The sequence below is a fragment of the Neolamprologus multifasciatus genome, chromosome 7 (assembly GCF_963576455.1).
Source record: "Neolamprologus multifasciatus chromosome 7, fNeoMul1.2, whole genome shotgun sequence".
Lineage (NCBI taxonomy): Eukaryota > Metazoa > Chordata > Actinopteri > Cichliformes > Cichlidae > Neolamprologus > Neolamprologus multifasciatus.
The window spans coordinates 62,783,136-62,805,934 of NC_140445.1; the positions used below are offsets into that span (position 1 = coordinate 62,783,136).

Below are 22,799 nucleotides of genomic sequence, written 5' to 3' on the forward strand. Positions count from 1 at the left end.
TGCAATAATAATTAATGTGCAATAATAACAGTGTGCAATACCCATACACTTATTCTTCTTTTTTATTACTAAGTTAATATACTGTGTTGTGTTGTTTGTGTTGCGTTGTGATGTGTCATATCGTGTAGTGTTGTGTTATATGTAGTGCCGACGTAGGACAGTTTTCCAATTTCATTGTACTACTGTACTATGACTGTGCAATGACAATAAAGAGTTATCTTATCTTATCTTAAATATATTCTTTAAAGTGTCCCCACCCACAAAAAAACATTAAGCGTTTCCCATGGTTTGAGGGCACAGACGTATGAAAAGTTCTTTTGCACCTTTGATATGAATGAAACGATTGAAGAATCGAATGGGCTTGAGGGAGAAGAAGTGGGCCAGATCCTTCATGCCAACTTTAAAAGGGTTCCTGTCATCAAGCTTCAGGTGCGTGTGAACAGAGAGACGCAGGTCCTTCTCAATCTCCTTACACAGCTTGTCGAGCAGGTGCTACAACACAGGAAGAAAGAATCTTAACAAATAAAAGCCTTAAAATAGCCACGAAAGTCTTTCATATCTTGTCTAAAATTCTAAAAAAAACCACTTAAGCCAGACCCAATCTGCGCTTTATTTGGAGTGAAGCCGGTTGTTGTAGACCTATCAGCCACCCTAAATAATGTGATACGTTTTGTGACGCTGCTGGCACGCCGTCTGATTCTACTAAATTGGAAACAAAAGGTGCCTCTTACCACATCAGCGTTAATACAAGATGTATTGAGACACTTGCAGCTGGAAAGAATTAAACTCCTACTAAAGGGGAGGTTGGAGGAATTCCATTCAACCTTTTATAGATCTCTTCAATACTGTACAGATATCACTGAGCCTCATTGGTAGTTCGATAAATAGCATCCTCTGTCCAACGTTCTTTCGTTGTTGCTTTTTTTGTTTTGTTTTTACTTTGTTTAATTTTTATTGTATATATGTAATCATTTATATTTGAATCTTAGTTGCCTTTATGATAAAGAACACTGGAAAACCAAATAAAGAGATTTGAGAAAAAAAATAAAAATAAAAATAGCCACGAAAGAAGCATGTCCAGAGCACGCTCTCACCTCCTTGAACACGTCCATGATCTCCTTGTCGTAGCTCTCCAGCAGCTGGTCACATGACTCCATGTGTTTGGAGTGCATCATAGACAGCACACTGTCCCTTAGTGCACTGAACATGTACTGCTCACGCCAATCACCGTGCAGATGGACAGAACAGCAGAACAGCCAAAAATGAGATAACACTCAAAACCTCACTAAAATAAAGACAAAAAATACACACTGGCACAAAGTATTGTGTAGAGAATATGATGTGAAGCAATATGTAACCTATTACTCATACATTTTTATTTTGTGTATGGTTACACCTCTTACTTTCTGCTGGTATGTGTGTACTCTACTCAACAAGTGTGAGTTAAGAAATTAGCGGGGAAAGAATAATGTGTTTTGCCAGGGTCAATCTGACCCAGGGAACACTGCACTCAGTCCTGTGTGATAAACAGCCCTTATAAAGGTGTAATGAAAGCAGATGTTGCTGTAGTTAAGGGCCAAGGACTTGTAAAGTGTCTTTGTACATTTTCTAGAGATTTCCTCAACTGTTTCTGAGTTGCACCACAATGTTTCAGAGTTTCACTGTGTTATGTTCATCACAGGTCTGTCTGCTCACATGTATTCGTGCTGCGTCTACGGCGTTGTCATATACATCATCTAGATAGATGGGAAACACAGCTCGGTGCCAGTACAGGAAACTGCAGTCACACTGAAGCTTGACCCTGAGGAACAAAGAACACTTTGTTGAATTGTCAATGGAAAATTGTATTTAGTAGTCAGTATAATCTTTTAATGATATAAGTTTGCATATGGTAGAATACTGCATGTAATCATTTGTGTTTAGAAGTATATAGTTGGTGGCATATTGAAAGAATGTCTCATCCTAGGAAGTCTGTAACAACTTTGTGTACATTCCAGGGTGTTCTGGCATGCACCCCCACATCCTAGGAGCACGGGAAAGGTCGTACCTTGTCTTATTGTTTTACGGTAGGATTAACGTAGCTATGTCAGTTTTAGTCTAAGTGCCTTTTTTACATATAGATGAACTGTTGGATTTTCCAGACCAGCAGGTTAAGGGAAGTCGTTTCTGGGGTCACACTCTGACACCACGCACACACACACACATATACACACTAGGGATGCACCGATGCCGATACTGTAAAATGTGTGTGTACTCATACTTGTAAAAGTTAACCGATACCACGAACCGATACCAACTTATTTCATTAATCAGAGGGTGGCTTGTCATTTCTGTTGTCGTTTTTTAGATTGGCCACTAGGGGGACATCCCACGCTAAACAGGCACAGGGTTAGGCGAGTGAGACTGGCAGCTCCAGATAAAAAAGAGAAAAACTGGAGGCTGCTGTAGCTAGACTAAACAAAATGTCAGCAGTGTGGACCGGAACAGCCAACTTTAACTCAGGTTTTCGAAAAGGGATGAAAAATGTCAAGAGAAAATCCACGGGCAGTTAAAATAACAGAGGCTCTGACTCATTTTATCGCTCTGGATGACCAGCCAATGCCGGTCGTGGAAAACATAGGATTCTTCTCAGCATACTCGAGCTGTGATATGAAATTCCCAACCGCCCACACATCAGGGAGATAATGGTGCCAAAACTTTCTGAAGAGGTAAAGAAAAGCAGTGTGTCCGCGATATCAGTCCTTGGTTTAACGGCACAGTGGACTGATGATCCACGGGCAGATGAGGAGTTTGTTCGTCAATGCCAAATACTTTCGTTATTTTGTTTGTTTACAATATGGACACTCTGCAATAATTTAAGTTTATATTATTCTCAAACCTAATTTGTATTTATTTTATTCCAAACAGAAGTGTTTATTTATTATTCTGAAAGCTCGAGACAGTGCCAATAGTTCAGTGATATTTAGTTAAATTACAATGTGGAGACTCTGCAATAATTTAACAGAAGTGCTTATTTTTCACTTGAAATTTTTTTGTGGTCATTTTTATTAAGATTTTATTTTTTACTGGCAGATAATGAAATAAAACCCGTCTTCCAATTCATTGCATGTGTGTGTGTGTGTGTGGTAGAAGTATCGGTTTTTGTACTCTGTATCGGCAAGTATTCAGATCCAAGTATCGGTATCGTATCGGTTTGAAAAAATTGGTATCGTTGCATCCCTAATACACACACATCCACATTCCAATGTAATGAACAAACGCACCCACTGGTGCATATAATAAAGAGCAGGACAATGGGAGAGCGGACTCTTGAAGACCTCGCTTCCATGCGAGCGCTCTGAGAGCTCCCCTTGTATACAAGTAAAACTGTGTTTCTCCTCTCGGATTCTCAGCTGAAGAAGTGTCTTAGAATATATCTCTTAACATGAATATTTTAGCATGCAGGGATAATCTTAAGGTAGGCGAAAGATAAGACTGAATCAGTCCCATCGGCGCCAATTTTTTCCACACCGTCTAATGGAAACTTCACCGAGGTGCCAGATGGCTGTGAGCTTCAACAAATAATCAGTGAGTCACCTGCCAGCATGTGCTTGCGCTGAACATTTGGATCAGTGTCTGAATGGATGTGTTTGTTGGCTTTAGATTAGTGGCATGAGACATTTCTGAGTTCTAAATGGTGCATTTTGGATTCTTCTGTCCTTCCGACATGTGGTACTGGACCTCTATAAGTATGTCCTGGTGTGTGTAGACACTTGCACTGTTTTCAGCAAAGCACTAGACACACACACTGGCACGAGGTATGCTGTAGGGAATAGAGTAGACCACTAGAGTGGTTTATTCCAACCACTTCTAATCTAAAAGGCTGCTTTGATTTTTTTGAACGTCATTTTTTCCCCCACTTTGTCAACCTGCTCTAGTTCTTCTTTTTTTTTATTGTAATGAGTTTACAATTGTGTGTCATTTCAACTTAAGGCTGGTTCATCCTCCAAACAGTGTCCTGCACTGTGGCGCATGACAAAAGAGGGAAAAAGTCTCACCTTTCACTTAGCTCACTAATCAGATCCAGCTTCTTCAGTACAAGCTGCAGCGGAAGAAGCTCCTCATCCTTGAAAGTTTTCTGGAATAAAATTAAGATGACAATGAAGAAGAAAAGAAAATACGAAGAAGGAAAAATTGTTTGTATATAAAATGAAGTCTCCTGACTTACCAGCTGAGTGCCGACGCAGAGAGCCAGAGACACCACAAGGCGTCGCTCCTTTGTGCTGGGACCACTCAAAGCATTTTCTGCCAGCACCAAAGAGGACAGCACATCCAACCGCTGCTCACTGTACTTCTTGTCAGAGATCACCCTTTTCTTGAGGGAGAGAAGACATTTTTATTAAATGCTTCAATTCAATGTTATTTACACAGCGCAAAATCACAACAACAGTTGCCTCAAGGCTCTTTATATTGTAAGGTAGACCCTACAATAATGGTACACCATTCAGAAAACGCATTCAAAGAGCACATCTGCACTAATGTCAGTTTTACCATGTCATGGAATTTTCTGTTAATAAAGTTTGCAATGCGATCAGCTGTAGTCAAGCCTTTTATTTCTGCATTCACAGTTATACAGTCATGAGAGCTCTGCCCTTAAGACGCTGCAGCAACCCTTTTATAATATCACACACACCTCCTGTAAGAACTTCTTTCCGCAGTTTCTTGTCTCCCCCCCACCATGCTGTTGCTGTGCAATACCTCGGCAGGAAGCAAATTCCTACACCCTATCTTGCAGGAAGCACTTGGCACTGGTCTTTCTGGGAGTTTCCTCCCTCTATGCCCTAACAGTCACCAGATAACAAAGTTAAGCAGGCTATATCAGGTCATATTTGCGCGCCTGTCATTCAACCTAGAGATGAAGCTACATAAAACTTCTACAATGGAAATTTTAAGCACCTAAACCCAAATAAAGAATAAACTAGAAATGTTCCATCATAACCATTTTAAAGACAGCAACCCACATCTGTACTGAAATCTAAGGGGTTCTTCTTTGCTCAAGCTTCATCTCTAGAAAAAACGTTTAAGAAATTCAGTTCTGAGCAACCTTGACAGAAAACGTAGTGGAAATGGTAACATAGGGCTGCTCAATTAATCGAATTTTAATCTCGATTACGATCTGGGCTTTCAACGATCATTAAAAATGACTGAGCCGATTATTCGCCCCTCCCTCGTGCTTTACTCTCGCGCTGCTCCGTGTGGCAGATCAAGTGCACCTCTCTGCATTTCGAACACGTGTCACAACAATTAAGAGCAGCGGTCCCCAACCTTTTTGGAGACCGCCACGGACCAGTTTATGCCCGACAATATTTTCATGGACCGGCCTTTAAGGTGTCGCGGATGAATACAACAACCGGTATCGAAAAAAAGAAGATTTATTCATAACACACGTGAAAAGACCAAGGAAAACAGAGTAAACGATAAAAACGATAACAAAATAACGCTGAAAACCTGAGCCTCAACTCTCTCGCGGCCCGGTACCAAACGACTCACGTACCGGTCCGAGGCCCGTGGGTTGGGGATCGCTGATTAAGAAAACCTGAGGGAAGCTCGGAAAGCTAAGCAGAAGTTATTTGGAGAGGAGAGTGACTGCTGTTGGTTGAAAAGAGAGGTAAAAAAAACCTTCAGTGGTGTGGAAACATTATGGATTCGCGGAGTCAGACGTGGATCAAGTAGACATAGTGTGTAAACTTTGCTACAGTGTCGTAGCTGCACCACAGAGCAACACTGCAAAGTTCACTAAACATAGATGTTTACATTTTTCATTGATTTTTTATATTGCAAACATTTGCACTGTTATCAGTATTTGCACACTATTTTATATTAGTTTTGACAATCTTTAAAGTCATTATTCAATACATTGTTATTGTTAAATAAATATCGTCAAATAATCGAGATCTCAATTTCAGTGAAAATAATCGTGATCATCATTTTTGCCATAATCGAGCAGCCCTATGGTAACATAACTGTAATCATCAATTCAACTCATAAATTTTATTTATATAGTGCCAAATTACAACAGCAACATTGACAGGATTTATTGCTTGTTTCATTTACCTTGGCAATGCTGATGGCACTGAGCGCCAGTGCCTGCAGCTGCTGAGTGATGTGAGAAACGGAGTCAGCAACAACCATAGAGCGTCTGTGAAACGTGTGCTCCACAGCCTGAGAGGAGAGTCACATGACATCCATTATTTTTCTCAGTGCAACAGGTATTTAAACAGAGGAGCAACACTCAAACACACACACCTTGAGTAACTCAACTAGTCGACAGAGAGCTTTGACCGATGTCTTGGTCATGGGCCGCTGCATCGACACGTACATGTTCATGGTCGTCTTGATAATGGTACTGACGGTGTAAGCATACAGAATACCCTATAAATGAAACACAACACTTTGCTGAATGACGGGTCATACATGAACGTAAAGCTTCACACAACTTTATGAAATAAAACAGGAAGTAGATTTATCTAACTGAAGACGACAAATCAATAAAGTTACTTCTGCGGTGAGAAGATACTCAATGTAAAAAAAAAAAGAAAGAAAAAAAAAATCATTCATGCATTCAGAGATTATACAAAATAAAAAGTCATTTGTTGGAATTGATATTTTTTTATATTGTCATTTGTGCTTAGGAACACATAATCATTTATGCTTAGAAATATATAATCATCTGTATGCTGATAAAAATCATATCCTTATTAGGTCTGATAAGATTCTGTGTGCACTTGTGTACCATGAGATGAGAGGAAGCAGCCTCGACGTTATAATTTCCATTATAGCTTTAGGAACTAGTGATGGGTCGGTTGCGAACGAAATGGCTCTTAGAGCCGGATCTTTGAAGTGTATATTTGAAGCTGAAAATTTAAGTAGTTAAAAGTTGAAATGTATGAAATGTAAATAGTTGGTTTTTGTATTTTATAATTTATTTATTACATTTTATGTGGAGTGAATAAATAAAAGTATATTTACAGTGGCCCCTAGAGACAAAGCTAAACCTAAACTCCAAAACACAACAGAAGTGCTCCAGGATGCTAAGGGCTGTGTTGAGCTTTTGTTACCTAGTGGCTACACAAGCCAGCAAGTACCAACAATTGGATTGGGTGTGTGGTAGTAACAGGTAAATAAAGTTGTTTTTTTTTTTAATTATTTGAAAGAAAGAAAAAAAAAAAAAAAATATATATATATATATATATATATATATATATATATATATATATTATTTTTTCTTTTTTCTTTCAAATAATTAAAAAAAATTTTTGTGAAAGTGACACACAAAAAAATAATTAAAAAAAAACAACTTCATTTACCTGTTACTACCACACATATTTGTATTTTTTTTTAAATACAAAAACAATAGACATATGCATTCGATTAGTGTAATTTAAGTGATCTAGGTAGCTCTGTTTTGGAAGTTCAGTTAACGCTAGAAATGTGCTTTGGAGTTTGTACATGTTTCGTCTCTAGGGGTCCCCATAAGTATTTATATATAAACATACATAAAGAAAACCACGTTTTTTTACATTACTATTTCCTTTTGTGCATAATTTTATATTGTTGTTGATAATTAATTAATTAAAGCAACAAAACAACCTGAAGAGCCGGTTCGGAGCCAAAAGAGCCGGTTCTCTAAAAAGAGCCGGAAATCCCATCACTATTAGGAACTAGATTGTTCTGTTTCTTAAGAGTGCCAGACTTCACACCTTTAAATGTTCGTCTGAGACATGACCTGTTGCAAGTTCCTGTTCCTATCATTTAGCGAGACGCTTACTTCTGCTTTCCAGCATACCTCATACACACAGTTTAAGTTCATTGAAAGGCCATATATCAATTTATAGTATGGTTAGACACACACACACACAGATGTTGTTCAGATATGCCTGCTTAAGAATGTCACATGTATTTGTAATTGCATATTCATGAATGATTGCTTGCTGACAATAAAAAGAGCTGTAGCGAAGGAATCAGTCAAAGTTGGCCGAGTTCAGGTGAAGGAATCTTTTCCTCAACTTTGGCCGACTTCCCTCGCAAGCCACTAAACACGGAGAGCGCCTTCTTGTCTTGTTTTGTCGTGCAGTTGAGTGTCTTGTGTTCCAGCGGGGTTTGTGCCAACACACTACTCACCTGTACAAACACATTACACCTGCTGTTAAGGTCCTCTTGCAACTTCTCACTTTTTTGTTCTTTGTACAAGATGGACTCCATCTTCATCATCCAAGACGTTACAAACAGATAGTAGGACTGAATATCCCTGAACACAAACAATATGTTTAGATACTTCACTTTATATTTAATAAATGTGGCTGACATTCAGCTTTACTCACTTTGTTAATATCTGCGCTCTTTGTTGCAGGTATGTGTCTCTCTGTGCTTTGATGGCCTGTAGACTCTTCCTATCCATCAGTTTAGCTGCAGCAGGGACCTTATTGGTGAGGAAAGTGTCGGGAAACCAGATGATGTTTGCAACCAGAGTGACTGCTGGAACCTAAGTGAAGATGTGGACACACAAGAGCAGGCCAGATCAAAGAAAACAATGAGCAGGGACTCCCACTGAACAAGTAATAAAAAAGTCCAAGAACAGAAATCCACCTTTTTACAGACATCGAGCAGCGCCTTGTAAAGCTTTTTGTCAACACTCCTGAAAATGTGAAAGTGAAGCACAAAGAGACCACAGACACCAGCATATTTGTCTCTCTGGTCAATTTCTGAAGGTTCACCTGAAAAAGAGAAAAGAAACACAACCAGAAATAAGTCCGGCTCTGAAGATCAACTTAAAGGAAACTAGTCTATTGTGGAAGAAGAAACAACTGACCAATTTTGGATTCAACACTTGCAAATATGGTGCGAATATTGAAGGCAAACTCCTCAGCAAAGGCACTGTTTTTGGAAACTGCTACTCCCTCCCCAGGATCATCAAATCTTTGTTCGACACAGGCCTGTTGCACATCATACGAATAATGTTCATCATATTATCTTCCCAAAAACCTCTACTTAACACCAATATAATAAACGCCAGAAGGGAAAGTCACCTGGAGTATCATGCCATCCAGCAGTTGCCCCTCCAGCTTGAGCAAGAGCTTCTCAAAAGGTTTCAGCTTGTCTTCAGGAATGGAAAATTTCCCAGGGTTATGGTGCACAGATTTCAGTAGCCTGTGTAAGGGATAAACAGCAAGAGTGAACAGGAAGGATTGCAAGATGCTCGTGAGACCTTCTATAATGTATGGTTTGGAGATGGTGGCATAGACAGAGGTAGAGCTTGGGTTTTTCAGTGAGAGTGACCAGGATGCACTTCCACAGGCCCTGCTGTTTCAGAAACTTATTCCCGTTAACGAAGCAAGACGAACAGCTCAACCGGTTTTTCACATGCTAGCAAGGGAAGGATCTCAGAACAGCCCGTCTGCCCTCGGTGTCAGAACACTTCGAAGAACCAGCTTCCCCTGCAGCCTTTTATTTCTGTGACAGAAATAAAATTTACTTAGTCCCTAAGTAAAGCGCTCCTAAGGACCCCAAAGCGCTTTACACTACAATCAGTCATTCACCCATTCACACACTGGTGATGGCAGCTACACTGTAGCCATAGCTGCCCTGGGGCAGCACTGACAGAGGTGAGGCTGCCAGACACTGGCGCCACCAGCAGGCAAACATGGGTTAGTATCTTGCCCAAGGATATTTGGCATGTAGACTGGAGGAGCCTGGGATCAAACCACCGACCTTGCGGTGAGTAGGTGACCTGCTCTGAGCTACAGCCATTCAACAATTTGACTCTAACAATGGGGAGGATTAGAAATGAGTATATCAAAAGGGACAGCTCAGGTTGAGCAGTCTAAAGACAAAGTGAAAAGGCTGAGATGGTTTGGACATGTGCAGATGACTACACTGGACAAAGAATGCTGAATATGGCGTTACCAGGTCAGAGGAAAAGAGGAAGACTGCAGAGATGCTTTTCAGATCTAGTGCAAGGTGTTCCCACACGTACGTGGGAACACCTCGCATGAAAAAGGAAGAACAACAAAGGCTAACTCCAACAAGTATGTAGATTTTAAAGTATGTTTTCACTTAAGGGGCTGGCCTATATGAAGGCCACTTTGCAAAAACAAACTCCAGAAATCCTGGGGCCAGTATAAGATTTGCCTCATATTCAGTTACATGTCTGTAACTGAATATACAGATTCCACGACCCAAGCAGGGAACAAAACCAGATGCATATATTTACCACTGAGTGTAAGTGCACATATATGTACGTGTGCACGTGTGATTGTGTGAGTGTGTGGAAGAAAAACCTACAAATGATAAATCAAACCACAGTACTTATGTGAACAAAAGACTGGGATGCAGTTCTGTATTGTGGCAAATATATTTTTGCTTTACTTTCATAATCACAGGTCACATTCTCTTCATATTTATGCAAACACATGTCTACAGTGTACTCTATTTAACAGGTCAAGTGATCATTAAGCTGTAGCTTATAAACTATGACTATGCAATGAGACACTTGTGTGACACGAGGAAAACAGCGATCATTCTAGAGTGAAGGACAGAAACCTCAACATACATGAATGGAGGTTGTTGTGTTTGGCGAGTCCTGCCTGCTCCTCAGCATCATGTATGCAAACTGTTTGTTTGTTTTTTTACAGAAACTTAATGTTTACCTATTTTCGGACTAAAATTCACAAAAAAACACTAGAGAAATGTGCTTTTATAGCCTTCTATACTAGGGATGCACCGATATCGGGTATCAGGGCCGATACTGTAAAATGTGTGTGTACTCATACTCGTAAAAGTTAACTGATACCAACTTATTTCATTAATCAGAGGGTGGCTTGTCATTACTGTTGTAGTTTTTTAGATTGGCCACTAGGGGGACATCCCGCGCTAAACGGGCACAATGTGGAGACTCTGCAATAATTTAACAGAAGTGCTTATTTTTCACTTGAAATTTTTTTGTGGTGATTTTTATTAAGATTTTATTTTTTATTGGCAGATAATGAAATAAAACCTCTCTTCCAATTCATTGCATGTGTGTGTGTGTGTGTGTATGGTAGAAGTATCGGTTTTTGTACTCTGTATCGGCAAGTACTCAGATCCAAGTATCGGTATCGTATCGTTTTGAAAAAATTGGTATTGTTGCATCCCTATTCTATACCCTTTCCTGTCCGAATGTGGTGATTTCTGGCCAGAGATGTGAAACTGCTTCATTGCATCTTTTACACTGTATGTCACATGCCATCATAGCTTACTGTGTAATTACCTTTTATACATCTTCCAGTGGTCTTTTAGTGTGTTGTGATTTTCCATAATCTCATCAAGTGTGAGCAACACCAACAACAACTCTCCCAGGTGTTCGTATACTATCTGCAAAGGAAAAGCAGGGCAGACATGGTATAAATGACTGAGTAACATCTGCAAATACTAAAAGTCTCACAAAATTTGAACCCTACCTGGAAATGGACTCCAGAGGATTCTATGATTTTTGTTGCACCCCTGTAATTTAGAAGAAAGATAGTTTAGTACATTCTGTTTGATCATGACAGAGCAAAATACAGCCTGGGAACCAGCTCATGCTTCATTCGCTATAGCAAATACCCACATCAGGCCATTCACAACCACTTATCTAATATGAGGCAGGTTGGATACAATGAGACTATCATTGCAGAGCAGCTGAGGACTTTCATTAAATATAAAGTGCACACAACCTCTCTCTGCAATCCTGCAAAAATAGTGCAATGACTGTAACATTATGGTCATGTATTCATGGTTCATACTTGTTGCTGTTGTAGAGTGCTGCCAGCTGATGCACAATACTGACCACCACTTCATAACATCTGGATACAAAGCAGGACAGCTCCTATGACAGGACAAAGGAAAATAAATATTTCTGTCTTCCAGACATCAGTAAATAAGGTTATGGCAGAAATCAGTTACTACCCACCTGTAGGAATGAGATGAATCTGCCCATCTGAATCTGGGACTCCCCCTCAACAACACTGGTTTCAGACACTGTAAGAGAAATTCACACATGCCTTTTTTTAATCTTAATAAGCACTGTGTATCACAGAGGGCAAACCTAGAACAAAAACAACATGAAACAGTAAAAGTTGACAGATTACCTCCTTCTCCATAGTACAATAGGCCATTGTAGAATTTGGTTTCTGCCTTGAAAAGCAACAAAACGAGGCTAAATTAATATCTTAAAGAAAACAAAGTAAAAAAAAAGAGCTACTAAAATTGCTGAAAGTAACAGTAGCTTTACTTCCACCTTAGTTAAGAGTATGCAGACATGCCGATATAAACATGATAATCATGTGCATAAGCCATGCACAAAGTAACTGAGCTGTTTGACCACACTTACCTCATATTTAAGCTTCTTAACTTCACTACAGAGAGCAGCATAAACTGTGATAACTTTGTTCAGGACCTGCACACAACCAAAGTGACATTTTTTATTATTTTTTTTTTAAAAAAAGAACAACTCTGTGGATATGAAAATGAAAAATGACTCATTTGTTTGTCTTTACTTACCTTATTGTCAGTTTTAATTAATTCTAATAAGGATGACTGCTCATAGGGAAGAAGCTGAAAGGGCATAAAGTATAAGGAAGGAAATTACGCAAATTATAACTGTGTAAAAGCAATGTCAGTCTTTTCAACCAAGCCAGTATATTTAGGGGTTTTACCTTAAGGGCGATGGGGTCCAGAGTAAAGTCCCATACATCTCCAATGGACTCATCCAGAGCCTCTTCAATACCCTTCAGCTGAGAGGTGTACTCCTCCAGAAACTTCCGGTAGTTCTTCAGTTGAACCTCTGTGTGTATCTCTGTTGGAAGGTTTGACAACGTTACTGACTGGTACTAACCAGAAAAAAATGGTTTGATTTTCTGCCCTTCCTTTACAAGTTTACAACATTTTATAAGCAACAATGTTGCTCTTGCACTACTAGATTTTCATTAAAGAAACACTTGTAACTGTCCTTTAAAGCTCAAAGCATGATTCAGTTGCCCAATAGATTCTAAATTTAACCTAAAATATGTAAATCTACACTATGCCTGGTTACAAGGTTACCAAACTACCTTTTCCAATAGATGTAGTTGACTAACGGCACATATAGGTCGTTCGTTCAGGTTGTCGCAAATAAATATTTTGAGAGCCAGAGAAGGAAAGTCACAAGGAGATAAACACAGGAAAGCACTGGGTAGTTTTCTCGCCCTAAACAAAACATTAAAGAAAAAAAACAAACAAGTAAATTAAATGTGAGTAAACGAAAGAGTACGGCGTTAACTACACAGTCAAAACCAGCTGTCAGATCGATCAGCTGTACGTGACAAACTGCGTCGATTTACGTTCGCCAGCTACAGCTAGCTATTAATTCCACTAATTTACTCCTTCAGTTTTAATTATTCCGGGGGTAGTAAATACTTACTTTTATTTTGATGGCATTTACTAAACATACATTTTGGGAATTAAACAGCAACGTGCAGTTTCTTTCACTAATACGAAGCCCAGCTGCAAAGCATCGAGCTAGCAACTTGAGCTAGCGGTTGATGCTAAAGTAGTAAACTTTAGCCTGCCACAGTCTTTCTTTGCATGTCAGGGCTCAATTGAGCACTTACTTTGTGAACCATCGTCAAAACGGTCAAACTCCCAGTCGGGTGAGATAATTTCCACCGCCATGGTGCTAGAATGAATAAGCGAAAATCCCAAACACAGCGCTGCTAAAAAGTAGTACTACACGATCCCATGATGGATCTCATGATTCTCCGAAAGGCCGCTAATGCTCATGGGAAACTGAGTCTCTGAGGAAGGAACATTAGATAAGTTGACACTCAGGATAGACAGATAGGTGTGTGTGTGGGTGGTGATGGGTTGTTAGAATATTGCCACACTGGAGATTGAACACACCATTCAGACATTAACAGAAACCACAAGGAAGAGTCACGCTCAGCAGCAGTGTGCCAGAAGAGATGCCTCCTGTTGTTCTCTTATGGTGTATGAAAAGGGTAAGGCACATTTTCATTGTTTTTTAACTTGGAAAAAAAACTGGAGTGTCTTAGATTAAAACAAGAAATGTTTCATTATCAAGTGAGTTTGTTATTAGAGGTACTGGAGAGATGGCGAAACACCAGGAAAAAGTAAGCAGTGCAAAATTCTCAACGAAGTCCTTTTTTCTGTCCTTAATCAATTTGATGTTAATCTTCAAACTGGATACACTTTTTTAAGTGTATCTGGTGGGTTCAGCAATACAAGAGTCCTCATTGATAACCGTAAAAACTAAGAACAAAATTATTTATATTTGGATTTATTACTGTTAGATATTTGTATGTTTTTGATCATTTAAAGGTTTGTTAATTAGAACCTGCTTAAACTCTAATCTTAATAAAAGTATATCTTTGTTATTATATATATATGTTGGATGTCTTGTGATTATAAGATACTGTATTTTTGTTATATTAACATTCCCAACTGAAAAGAAGTATAACAAAATAAACAAAACAAAACAAAACAAAGGACGAATTCGATTCTGACATAGTCTGTAATTTTTTATTTTAGCTTGTGATAAAAAGTAGCTAAAAGGTAACACATTTTGTCCATTTCCCATCTTATAAACTGCCAACCGCAGTGGTTTAGTACCTGGTCATGTCTAAGGAATTTCAAATAAAGAGCACTGTCTCTGCAAGACAATGCAGCCTCAGTGATACTGATGTGAAACGGGCATGAAGAATGATAATGCAAGCAATCCTTGCAGTCAGATGATTCTGAAACAGGCTTGTACAAGAAACCCTCTCTCTATCTCTATATTAAAGTTGCACACTTGGCAATAACATACGTTTTTCTATTTCCTATTTAGATCAACTTTTTGTAATCATTGGCGTAGGAGCAGCTGGAGCAACATATTGCCGAACCAAAGTTTGCACCATGGTTGACCAAGAGTCAAAGGATACAAAACTGACCCACAGTGACTCTGTTTGCCCAAGCCAACAAAACAGATCCAACACATCTTTATCCCAGTTCTCTGGAAGCTCACAGCATTTTACTTCTAATGAAAATATCTATTATGAGCCAGAGGAGTACACCGAGACAGATTTTTTGCTCCCAAATCAGCTTTATGGCAGGTCACGGCTCACCAGATCCCCTCAACCAAAAGATGCAAATGTCTCACGTGCACCTGAAGAGTCCATCTGTTCCCTGGTTGTGCAGATTCTGGTGCCATTTCTGTTGGCTGGGCTTGGAACAGTTTCTGCCGGGATACTGCTTGATATTGTTCAGGTCAGGAACAGAACACTGCAATGTTTAAAATTGTTTTCTTTACATAAATATTTTGCAATATGTATTTTATTTATATGTTTTTTGGGCAGAGCTGGGAGGTGTTCCAAGAAATCACAGAGATCTTAATTCTGGTCCCAGCTGTTTTAGGCATGAAGGGAAACTTGGAAATGACTCTGGCTTCAAGACTCTCGACTGCTGTGAGTGTGTAATTTTACATATTTTACTGAAAAACTACAAGCTTGAGTTTAAAAACATAAAGACAACCACTATTCATTCTATTAAATAAAGTTATGATTTAAAAAGTTAAAGATTAGTAAAAAAAAAAAAAAAGATACAATACTGACAACAGCCAAATTCTCAATTATAATTCCCCCCCCCCTTTTTTATTATCATACATGTGGATCATACTCATACCAACAATACTCCAAAAATGTTTATTTGACTGCACATTGTTTTTTAGAAAATACTATTTTATTTGCAACATTTCCCCTAACATCCACAATCTGCACTGTAACACTGGAGCACATTCATTTTTCAAATCACAAGAAACACATTTTTTCCCTTTTCTGTTACTAATATTACAGTAGTAGATATTTAAAACCCCACCCCCTCAACCCATGCATGACCCTACCAGACTAGACATGTTTGCTAGTTCATGAGACACAAGTATCAGTGTCAACTGGTGGCAAAGGGAAATGCCATTGCGCCAGGATCAAGTATTGTCTTTTGTTCTACCTGCAGAAGGGGCCATAGCAACAACACATGGCTACATGTCTTTCTTTTTAATAATAATAATAATAATACATTTTATTTGAAAGCGCCTTTCAAAACACTCAAGGTCGCTGTACACTTAAAAGCAACATAAAAGCAAGAAGTTTACAGAATCATAAAAGCGTAAGACATAAACAAATAAAATAGGAGAGTGGAAAGGTTATGTGGGATAAGCTATTTTGAACAAGTGGGTTTTGAGTTTGGACTTAAAGAGAGAGAAGGAAGAGATGTTTCTTTTTTGGGCTGAAAAGCCAGAGGATATGGGGGCATTAGTCCAAGATATTCATTACCCTGTGTTTCGGTGCCCTGGAGCGAGTGCATAATGCAAACACACACACACACACGCACACACACAAGCATCACAGAGGCGTTATCATCAGAGATTGGTTTTGATGATTAAATTATCAGAATAATCTTCAACAGTTAAAAGTATGAAGAGAAATAAACTTAAATAATAAAGTTATAAATAAGTTATAAATTTTTCACACAGTAGAACTTTCAAACACATTACTGCCAGTTAGGGCTGCTCGATTATGGCAAAAATGATAATCACGATTATTTTCACTGAAATTGAGATCTCGATTATTTGACGATATTTATTTAACAATAACAATGTATTGAATAATGACTTTAAAGATTGTCAAAAAATACTATAAAATAGTGTGCAAATACTGATAACAGTGCAAATGTTTGCAATATAAAAAATAAATGAAAAATGTAAACATCTATGTTTAGTGAACTTTGCAGTGTTGCTCTGTGGTGCAGCTACGACACTGTAGCAAAGTTTACACACTGTGTCTACTTGATCCACGTCTGACTCCGCGAACCCATAATGTTTCCACACCACTGAAGTTTTTTTTTTTACCTCTCTTTTCAACCAACGGCAGTCACTCTCCTCTCCAAATAACTTCTGCTTAGCTTTCCGAGCTTCCCTCGGGTCTTTTAATTGTTGTGACACGTGTTCGAAACGCAGAGAGGTGCGCTCGATTTGCCACACGGAGCAGCGCGAGGGTAAAGCACGAGGGAGGGGCTAATAATCGGCTCAGTCATTTTTAATGATCGTTGAAAGCCCAGATCGTAATCGAGATTAAAATTCGATTAATTGAGCAGCCCTACTGCCAGTTAAGGGAATCCTATTCTGATCACTTTACAAAATCCATATAGGTTTTACCAAAATGCAACTCAATAAAGTCAGAACATAATGATGTCTTTGAAACACCACTGCTTAAGAGTAGTGTTTTATAATAGATAGTAAATAATTTATAGTAAACTGCTTCCTCTTCTTGCTATGTATACCTTAATAAACCGCTATTGTTTAGAAGTCAAATGACACTGTAGGAATAAAGCGTACTACCTTATTAACTCTTTATTTACCAAGTATCATACAGGTAGCCTGGACTTATTTGGTAATTTTGGCTGTAAAAGGGTCAGAAATCATACTATAAGCGAATGCTTCTGCACTTTTCAGAATAACCTCCGCTTTCAATATCTGACAGTCATTTTACATTATTATATTGTTATGACAATGTAACAGTTTAAAGTGGGAAAAAACACAAAATATGGACTCAGTTTTTCAGATTTATAGTTAAGTGGAAACTGTGATATGGTTTCCGAAAGAGACTCAGGCGCAGGCCAGGGTATTCCTTTAAGCGAAGAACAGTGCGTTTATTCACAGTGAACACAATCACCAAGTGGCTATATACAACGTGCAGGGGAAACGGGTCCGGGTCGCCAGGGTCCGTGGGAAACAGGGTTAGGGGACAAGGTCAGTGTTGCCAACTCCTCAGTAAGGAAAATCGCTATTGGTTGTCCTAAAAGTCGCTAGAAGTCGCTAAATGACGTCATCACCTAATTTGCATAATTGGTCATGCTAACGTAATTGTAACCTATGCTGTTGGAGAGAGAAATAACATCGTGGACGAGACATAAAGTGAGCAAAAAAACGTCCTAAATGCATTTAGAATTTATTTAGAACTACAAATTAAATTTATTTTAGCAATTATTGTTTTTGTAACGTCACAATTCCAACCCTGCTCCTTTACCCGGGCTTGGACCGGCAAAAGTGACCCGAAATAGGCACTCTGGTGGAGTTACTTTGTGTGTGTGTGTTTATAAGTAGTTTTAAACCTTGTGATCCACAAAACAGCATAAGAGTAAAAGAAGAACTGACTGCGTTACAACACCCGCTGCTTGTTGAGAGTAAAAGCGATATGCGCTTTCACGTCTTTTTTTAGCGACTTTTTTTTAGTAAAAAGTCGCTAGGGGGTCTGAAAACTCGCTAAATATAGCGACAAAGTCGCTAAGTTGGCAACACTGGAAAAGGTGCTCCACACTTTCTGTACAAAAGGCTCCTCCTCAGTCACTCCTCTCAGATTCCGGTTCCAAAAACGATCTAAACACAAAAGGTCGGGTTAGCGGGATAATAACAAAGGGCTTTCAAGATACAGGTTGGCAGATACACAAGTTTGACTGACGCTGACAGCTCAATGATCCAGCGAAGACTAGTGCAGACTCGCCATCTTAAGTAGTGCAGTAATCAGCTGGGATCAGCGGCCGGTGCGGCGATGAGAGCAGGTGTGTGGGCCAGCAGCGGGAGCCCGCAATGAGCGTCGCCGCGCCGAGAGAGAGCGAGCGAGCGAGAGAGAGAGCAAACAAACCACAAACATATTGCCTAATAGAGGGTCGACCAGCGGGGCACAGGGACCATGACAAACTGATATTCAACATGAACAAATGTAACACAACATCAACTTTAAATATGAACTATACTAAATATGTACAAAAACATTTTTTGAGCCTAAGACCACTCTGTTTTTTATATATTGTCCCTTTTATATCACAAAGTTCCAGGTGTTTTTAGGCATTGCCACTTCTCCACACCCGCATCTCTGCTTCATGTGTTGGTGTTGTTCCCAGATCAACATAGTAAATGTTGATCCTGGAACAACATTTACTATGAACAACACCAGCACGACGATATCAGTTCATCTCTGCTTCATGCATCATCAATTCTTACCTGTGATTGAACCGTCATGGCTCGTGCATTCTAATGATGCTCATGTAATGTTTCGTAAACCTCGTCTTCTCTTTCACTAACCATTTGAAATGTCTCTTAAGTCCCAACTGGTCGAAGAGTTACGGTAGTGCAAATCACCCATTGTAAAACCTCGCAGAGTTGACTTTTCAGTGTTCAGAGCAACGACTCTAGATTCTCCATTCACTTACTTCCTGTATTATTTTGTTAGTCCTCTGTATCTGGTGGCTTGTCCTTTGCTTTGCTTCTTTTGTTCATCATCACACATAGTTTAAGGTGTGCTCTTTAATCCCAGCCTTTCTACTCTTCATAAATACCTCCTGTATCTATTTAAAGCTTCAGTTTGCATCTTCTCCTGTTGCCCTCCCCTGCAGAGATTAATGATCCCTCTCTTGGATGCATTGCCTCAATAAAGATTCCAGTCTCTTTGGCTCTGCAACTTGCATTTTATGACACACAAGAATGCACAGAGATACACAGGAAAGACGATCTGGAAAACACATGTTGTTTAAAGGCTTAGTATGTATTTGAAAAACCAGACTAGAACACTTAAGCTAGCTGAAGAGAAACTGTTGGATCTTGTATAGAAACTTTATCAAACCTGTCACTTGTAGATTCATTTTTTTAAAGATCCAATTAAAAATCAAATCGCTCCAAAAGATCATCTAGAAAAGAACAGAGTTTGTTGAACAGTCATATAAACAATAAAACAAAACTTTACAACAACAGAGAAGGAAAAGAACACAAAGCAAATGACAACTAATAACTTTAACATAACTTTCTGGGCATTATTCCCAGACCTTATAGGCCATCTTCATTACTTTGACAGATTTATAGTCAGGGTCAGCTCATAGGATCAGAAACAATGGCTGTTGTGCCAGTCTTACAGTTAAAAGTAATAAATCCTACTTGACATTTTTTATGGCTTTTATGAAAATAACTTACAGTGCAAAAAATAAACCACAAATCTTACTAATTAGGGATTTCTAAAACTTTGGACAATTTGTGTTGTCAAAGTAATCCATAATTAATAATAATCTCCAGCTGGACCCCTTTTTTTTAAGTCATAAACCTGTCAAAATGCATAAAAAACTGTCAAAACTACCCATTAATGTGAATAATTAGATTGCAAGACAAAAGTCATGCAACTTTTACTTCTAGAGTCCTTTTGCAGTAAATCAATAAGATCTAGTTTCATTTTTATGTTACAGAGTTTTTGGGTCAGTTGTCTTCTGTGTTTCTTCTTTCCGTGTGTCCGCTAGTTTGAAAGGCTTGGGCCGCCCTGCCCGTCACAGTTTATAACTGGTGTCCCGAATCCAAAAAATGTTGAGCAATGAAACAAACCAACAGAGGCCCAGAAGAGTGCAATCAAACAATGAGTTTATTAAAACACACGCAGGAGAAGAAGTATGCAGCATCACATCAGCACACGACTCCTGCTAAGAATACACTCGAAAATGATTTTATAACATCAGGGTTAACGCCCCTTCTCGCGTCGATTACAGATCAAATACATCGATTAGAGTAAATGGTACATCTTAGATGGCTAAAAACAGAAGTTCCTCTTTCTATAACACCTTCCATACACGGCAATAAGTTGCAAGCCTAGATGGTCCCTGAGGGCTTGTCCTTTTCTCGACTTGTCTTCTGTCATCTGTTACTAAGCAAACTAAAATGCAGTTAGAAGCTAAATGAATTTCAGGCCTTTGACAGGTTTTTGGATTATATGTGTGTCGTAAGCGTGTACGCAATCCTTCTGTGCTCCAAGTCACCTACACAATAGATTGTGAAGACATAGCGCTTCACAAAGCTTAAAACCTTCTTTAATAGACTGAGCATCAACTCTGAATGATCACAAACATGCTGATAGAGATATTCTTTATCATGCAATCAGGTATAATGAAATAACACTCAGACACTTGTAACAGTTCAACGTGCACGGGTGAGAGCTCAACGGAGACTCACACCCCTGCAGCAGCTCTCTGCCTTTATTTATACACAGCATGAAGCATACAAGAAAGGAAGTAACATTCTTATCTAGTCAAACAGGCAGGTGTGACTTCTCGGAACGTTATGTTCTTAAAAGGTCGTTTCTTATTCTTGGGTGGCGGTTTCCTGTTTCTATCAAATAGTGTAATAAAAACAAGTCCTTTTAAGGCAAGGTGCAGACAGTTAGTTGTGCAGCTGGTTGAGTGCAAACAGAAATATGAACACTTTTAGCTGATTATTATGTGAATAATAAAATGCTTTAATATTAAAAAATCTTCTAACACATGCAATGTGTATAAAATAATTATGGCTGCACCTGTAATAAAAAGGTTAATATGGTGGCAGTAGCTTTAATAAACATCTTTAATGCGATATCAATGCTGTAGGGTATATTATTAATGCAATGTTAATAATGCAGGTTATATTGTAGCAGTAAAATAATTTCTGTATCTCCACACTGGTCATGTGACTGGATGGCTACATCTGATTGGTGAAAGAGTAACAGGTAACTCCACTGGTGGCATGATCCATTATTAGTAGTTATCTAATGTGTGAAATGAATTATTTAAAAAAGTGTCAAATATTGCCAAATATAAGTAAAAGTAGCGTTTCTTCTTCACAAATGTACTAGAATAGAATAGAATAGAATAGAATAGAATAGAATGCCATTATTGTCACTATACAGTTGTACAGTGAGATACAGAGCATCTCCAACTCAGTGCAAACATGTGTGGGTGGGCTGGGGGGGTGCACAGTTCTGCAGCACTATAGACATCTGAACAGTTTTAACAGAAAAAGTATATAAAATGTACAAATATACAATCCAGAGTAAAAAAGTAAATATGTAAATAAATAGTGTTATGTATATACGATTCGGGTTATTGCACATAGAATTTGGTATTGCACAGTCGTGGTTTATAGAGGGAAATGGGAAAATTGGGGGTGGGGCTGTGTTATCGGCGCATGTATGAGTTAAGGGTGGTTATGGCCTTTGGGAAGAAACTGTTCTTGAGGCTGTGGGTCTTTGTGCTGAGGCTAAAACCAGGCTGGGAACTGTTTTTGAGAAATAAATGTCCATCAGGGAGGGGGAGAGGGCAGCCAATGATCTTCTGTGCTGCCTCGACTACACTCTGAAGCCTCGCTCTGTCTGCCTTAGTGCAGCTGCCATACCATACTGTGATGCAGTATGTTAGCAGACTTTCAATGGACGAGCGGTAGAAGGTCAGCAGCAAGTTGGAGTCCAGCTTGTACTTCCTGAGGACCCTCAGGAAGTGCAGCCACTGTTCGGCCTTCTTGACTACTGCTGAGATGTTGTCTGTCCAGGAGATGTCAGCAGAGATGAGGACGTATAGGGGGGTTGAGTCCGTGCTGTGCCTCCTGAAGTCGACAGTGACCTCTTTGGTTTTCTTAGTGTTCAGTTCCAGGTTATTTAGGAGGGGGCTCAGCACACAGCCCTTTGGGGACCCAGGGCTCAGTGTGCGAGTGGAGGAGAGATGAGGGCCGAGTCCGTTTGTAAGAAAGTCCTTTATCCAGGCACATGTGAGAGGGGGGCGGCCAAGAGTGACTAGGATGGGATGGCTGCCTGATCCAGTGAGAGGTTCAAGATTCTGGTGAAAGTATGCAGCCAAACCCAAATGCTTTTGTCCACAGTCACAGTTCCAATACAGAACTTGATATAGTCCAGTACTGATCCTGTGAAAGTTTCTAG

The 22,799-nt window shown here is 39.2% G+C and overlaps 2 protein-coding genes across 2 annotated transcripts in view; one reads left to right on the plus strand and one right to left on the minus strand.

The window, feature by feature from the left end:
* The window catches only part of washc4 (WASH complex subunit 4), a 21,203-nt gene extending 7,397 nt beyond the window's left edge, over positions 1–13,806 (minus strand). Inside the window, exons 1-21 of the mRNA XM_085166553.1 lie at positions 13,644–13,806; positions 12,711–12,850; positions 12,556–12,609; positions 12,386–12,451; positions 12,144–12,189; positions 11,966–12,033; positions 11,799–11,881; positions 11,475–11,517; positions 11,285–11,388; positions 9,066–9,186; positions 8,849–8,972; positions 8,626–8,753; positions 8,361–8,521; positions 8,161–8,287; positions 6,286–6,411; positions 6,094–6,201; positions 4,208–4,354; positions 4,038–4,117; positions 1,696–1,801; positions 1,095–1,211; positions 324–492 (exon numbers count right to left, since the gene is read on the minus strand). Of these exons, the coding sequence (XP_085022679.1) occupies positions 324–492; positions 1,095–1,211; positions 1,696–1,801; positions 4,038–4,117; positions 4,208–4,354; positions 6,094–6,201; positions 6,286–6,411; positions 8,161–8,287; positions 8,361–8,521; positions 8,626–8,753; positions 8,849–8,972; positions 9,066–9,186; positions 11,285–11,388; positions 11,475–11,517; positions 11,799–11,881; positions 11,966–12,033; positions 12,144–12,189; positions 12,386–12,451; positions 12,556–12,609; positions 12,711–12,850; positions 13,644–13,704 (2,179 nt within the window). The 5' untranslated portion in view covers positions 13,705–13,806. The remainder of the gene's footprint in view (positions 1–323; positions 493–1,094; positions 1,212–1,695; positions 1,802–4,037; positions 4,118–4,207; positions 4,355–6,093; positions 6,202–6,285; positions 6,412–8,160; positions 8,288–8,360; positions 8,522–8,625; positions 8,754–8,848; positions 8,973–9,065; positions 9,187–11,284; positions 11,389–11,474; positions 11,518–11,798; positions 11,882–11,965; positions 12,034–12,143; positions 12,190–12,385; positions 12,452–12,555; positions 12,610–12,710; positions 12,851–13,643) is intronic.
* A 64-nt stretch (positions 13,807–13,870) lies between these two features.
* The window catches only part of slc41a2a (solute carrier family 41 member 2a), a 46,299-nt gene continuing 37,370 nt past the window's right edge, over positions 13,871–22,799 (plus strand). Inside the window, exons 1-3 of the mRNA XM_085166576.1 lie at positions 13,871–14,030; positions 14,879–15,297; positions 15,387–15,494. Of these exons, the coding sequence (XP_085022702.1) occupies positions 14,015–14,030; positions 14,879–15,297; positions 15,387–15,494 (543 nt within the window). The 5' untranslated portion in view covers positions 13,871–14,014. The remainder of the gene's footprint in view (positions 14,031–14,878; positions 15,298–15,386; positions 15,495–22,799) is intronic.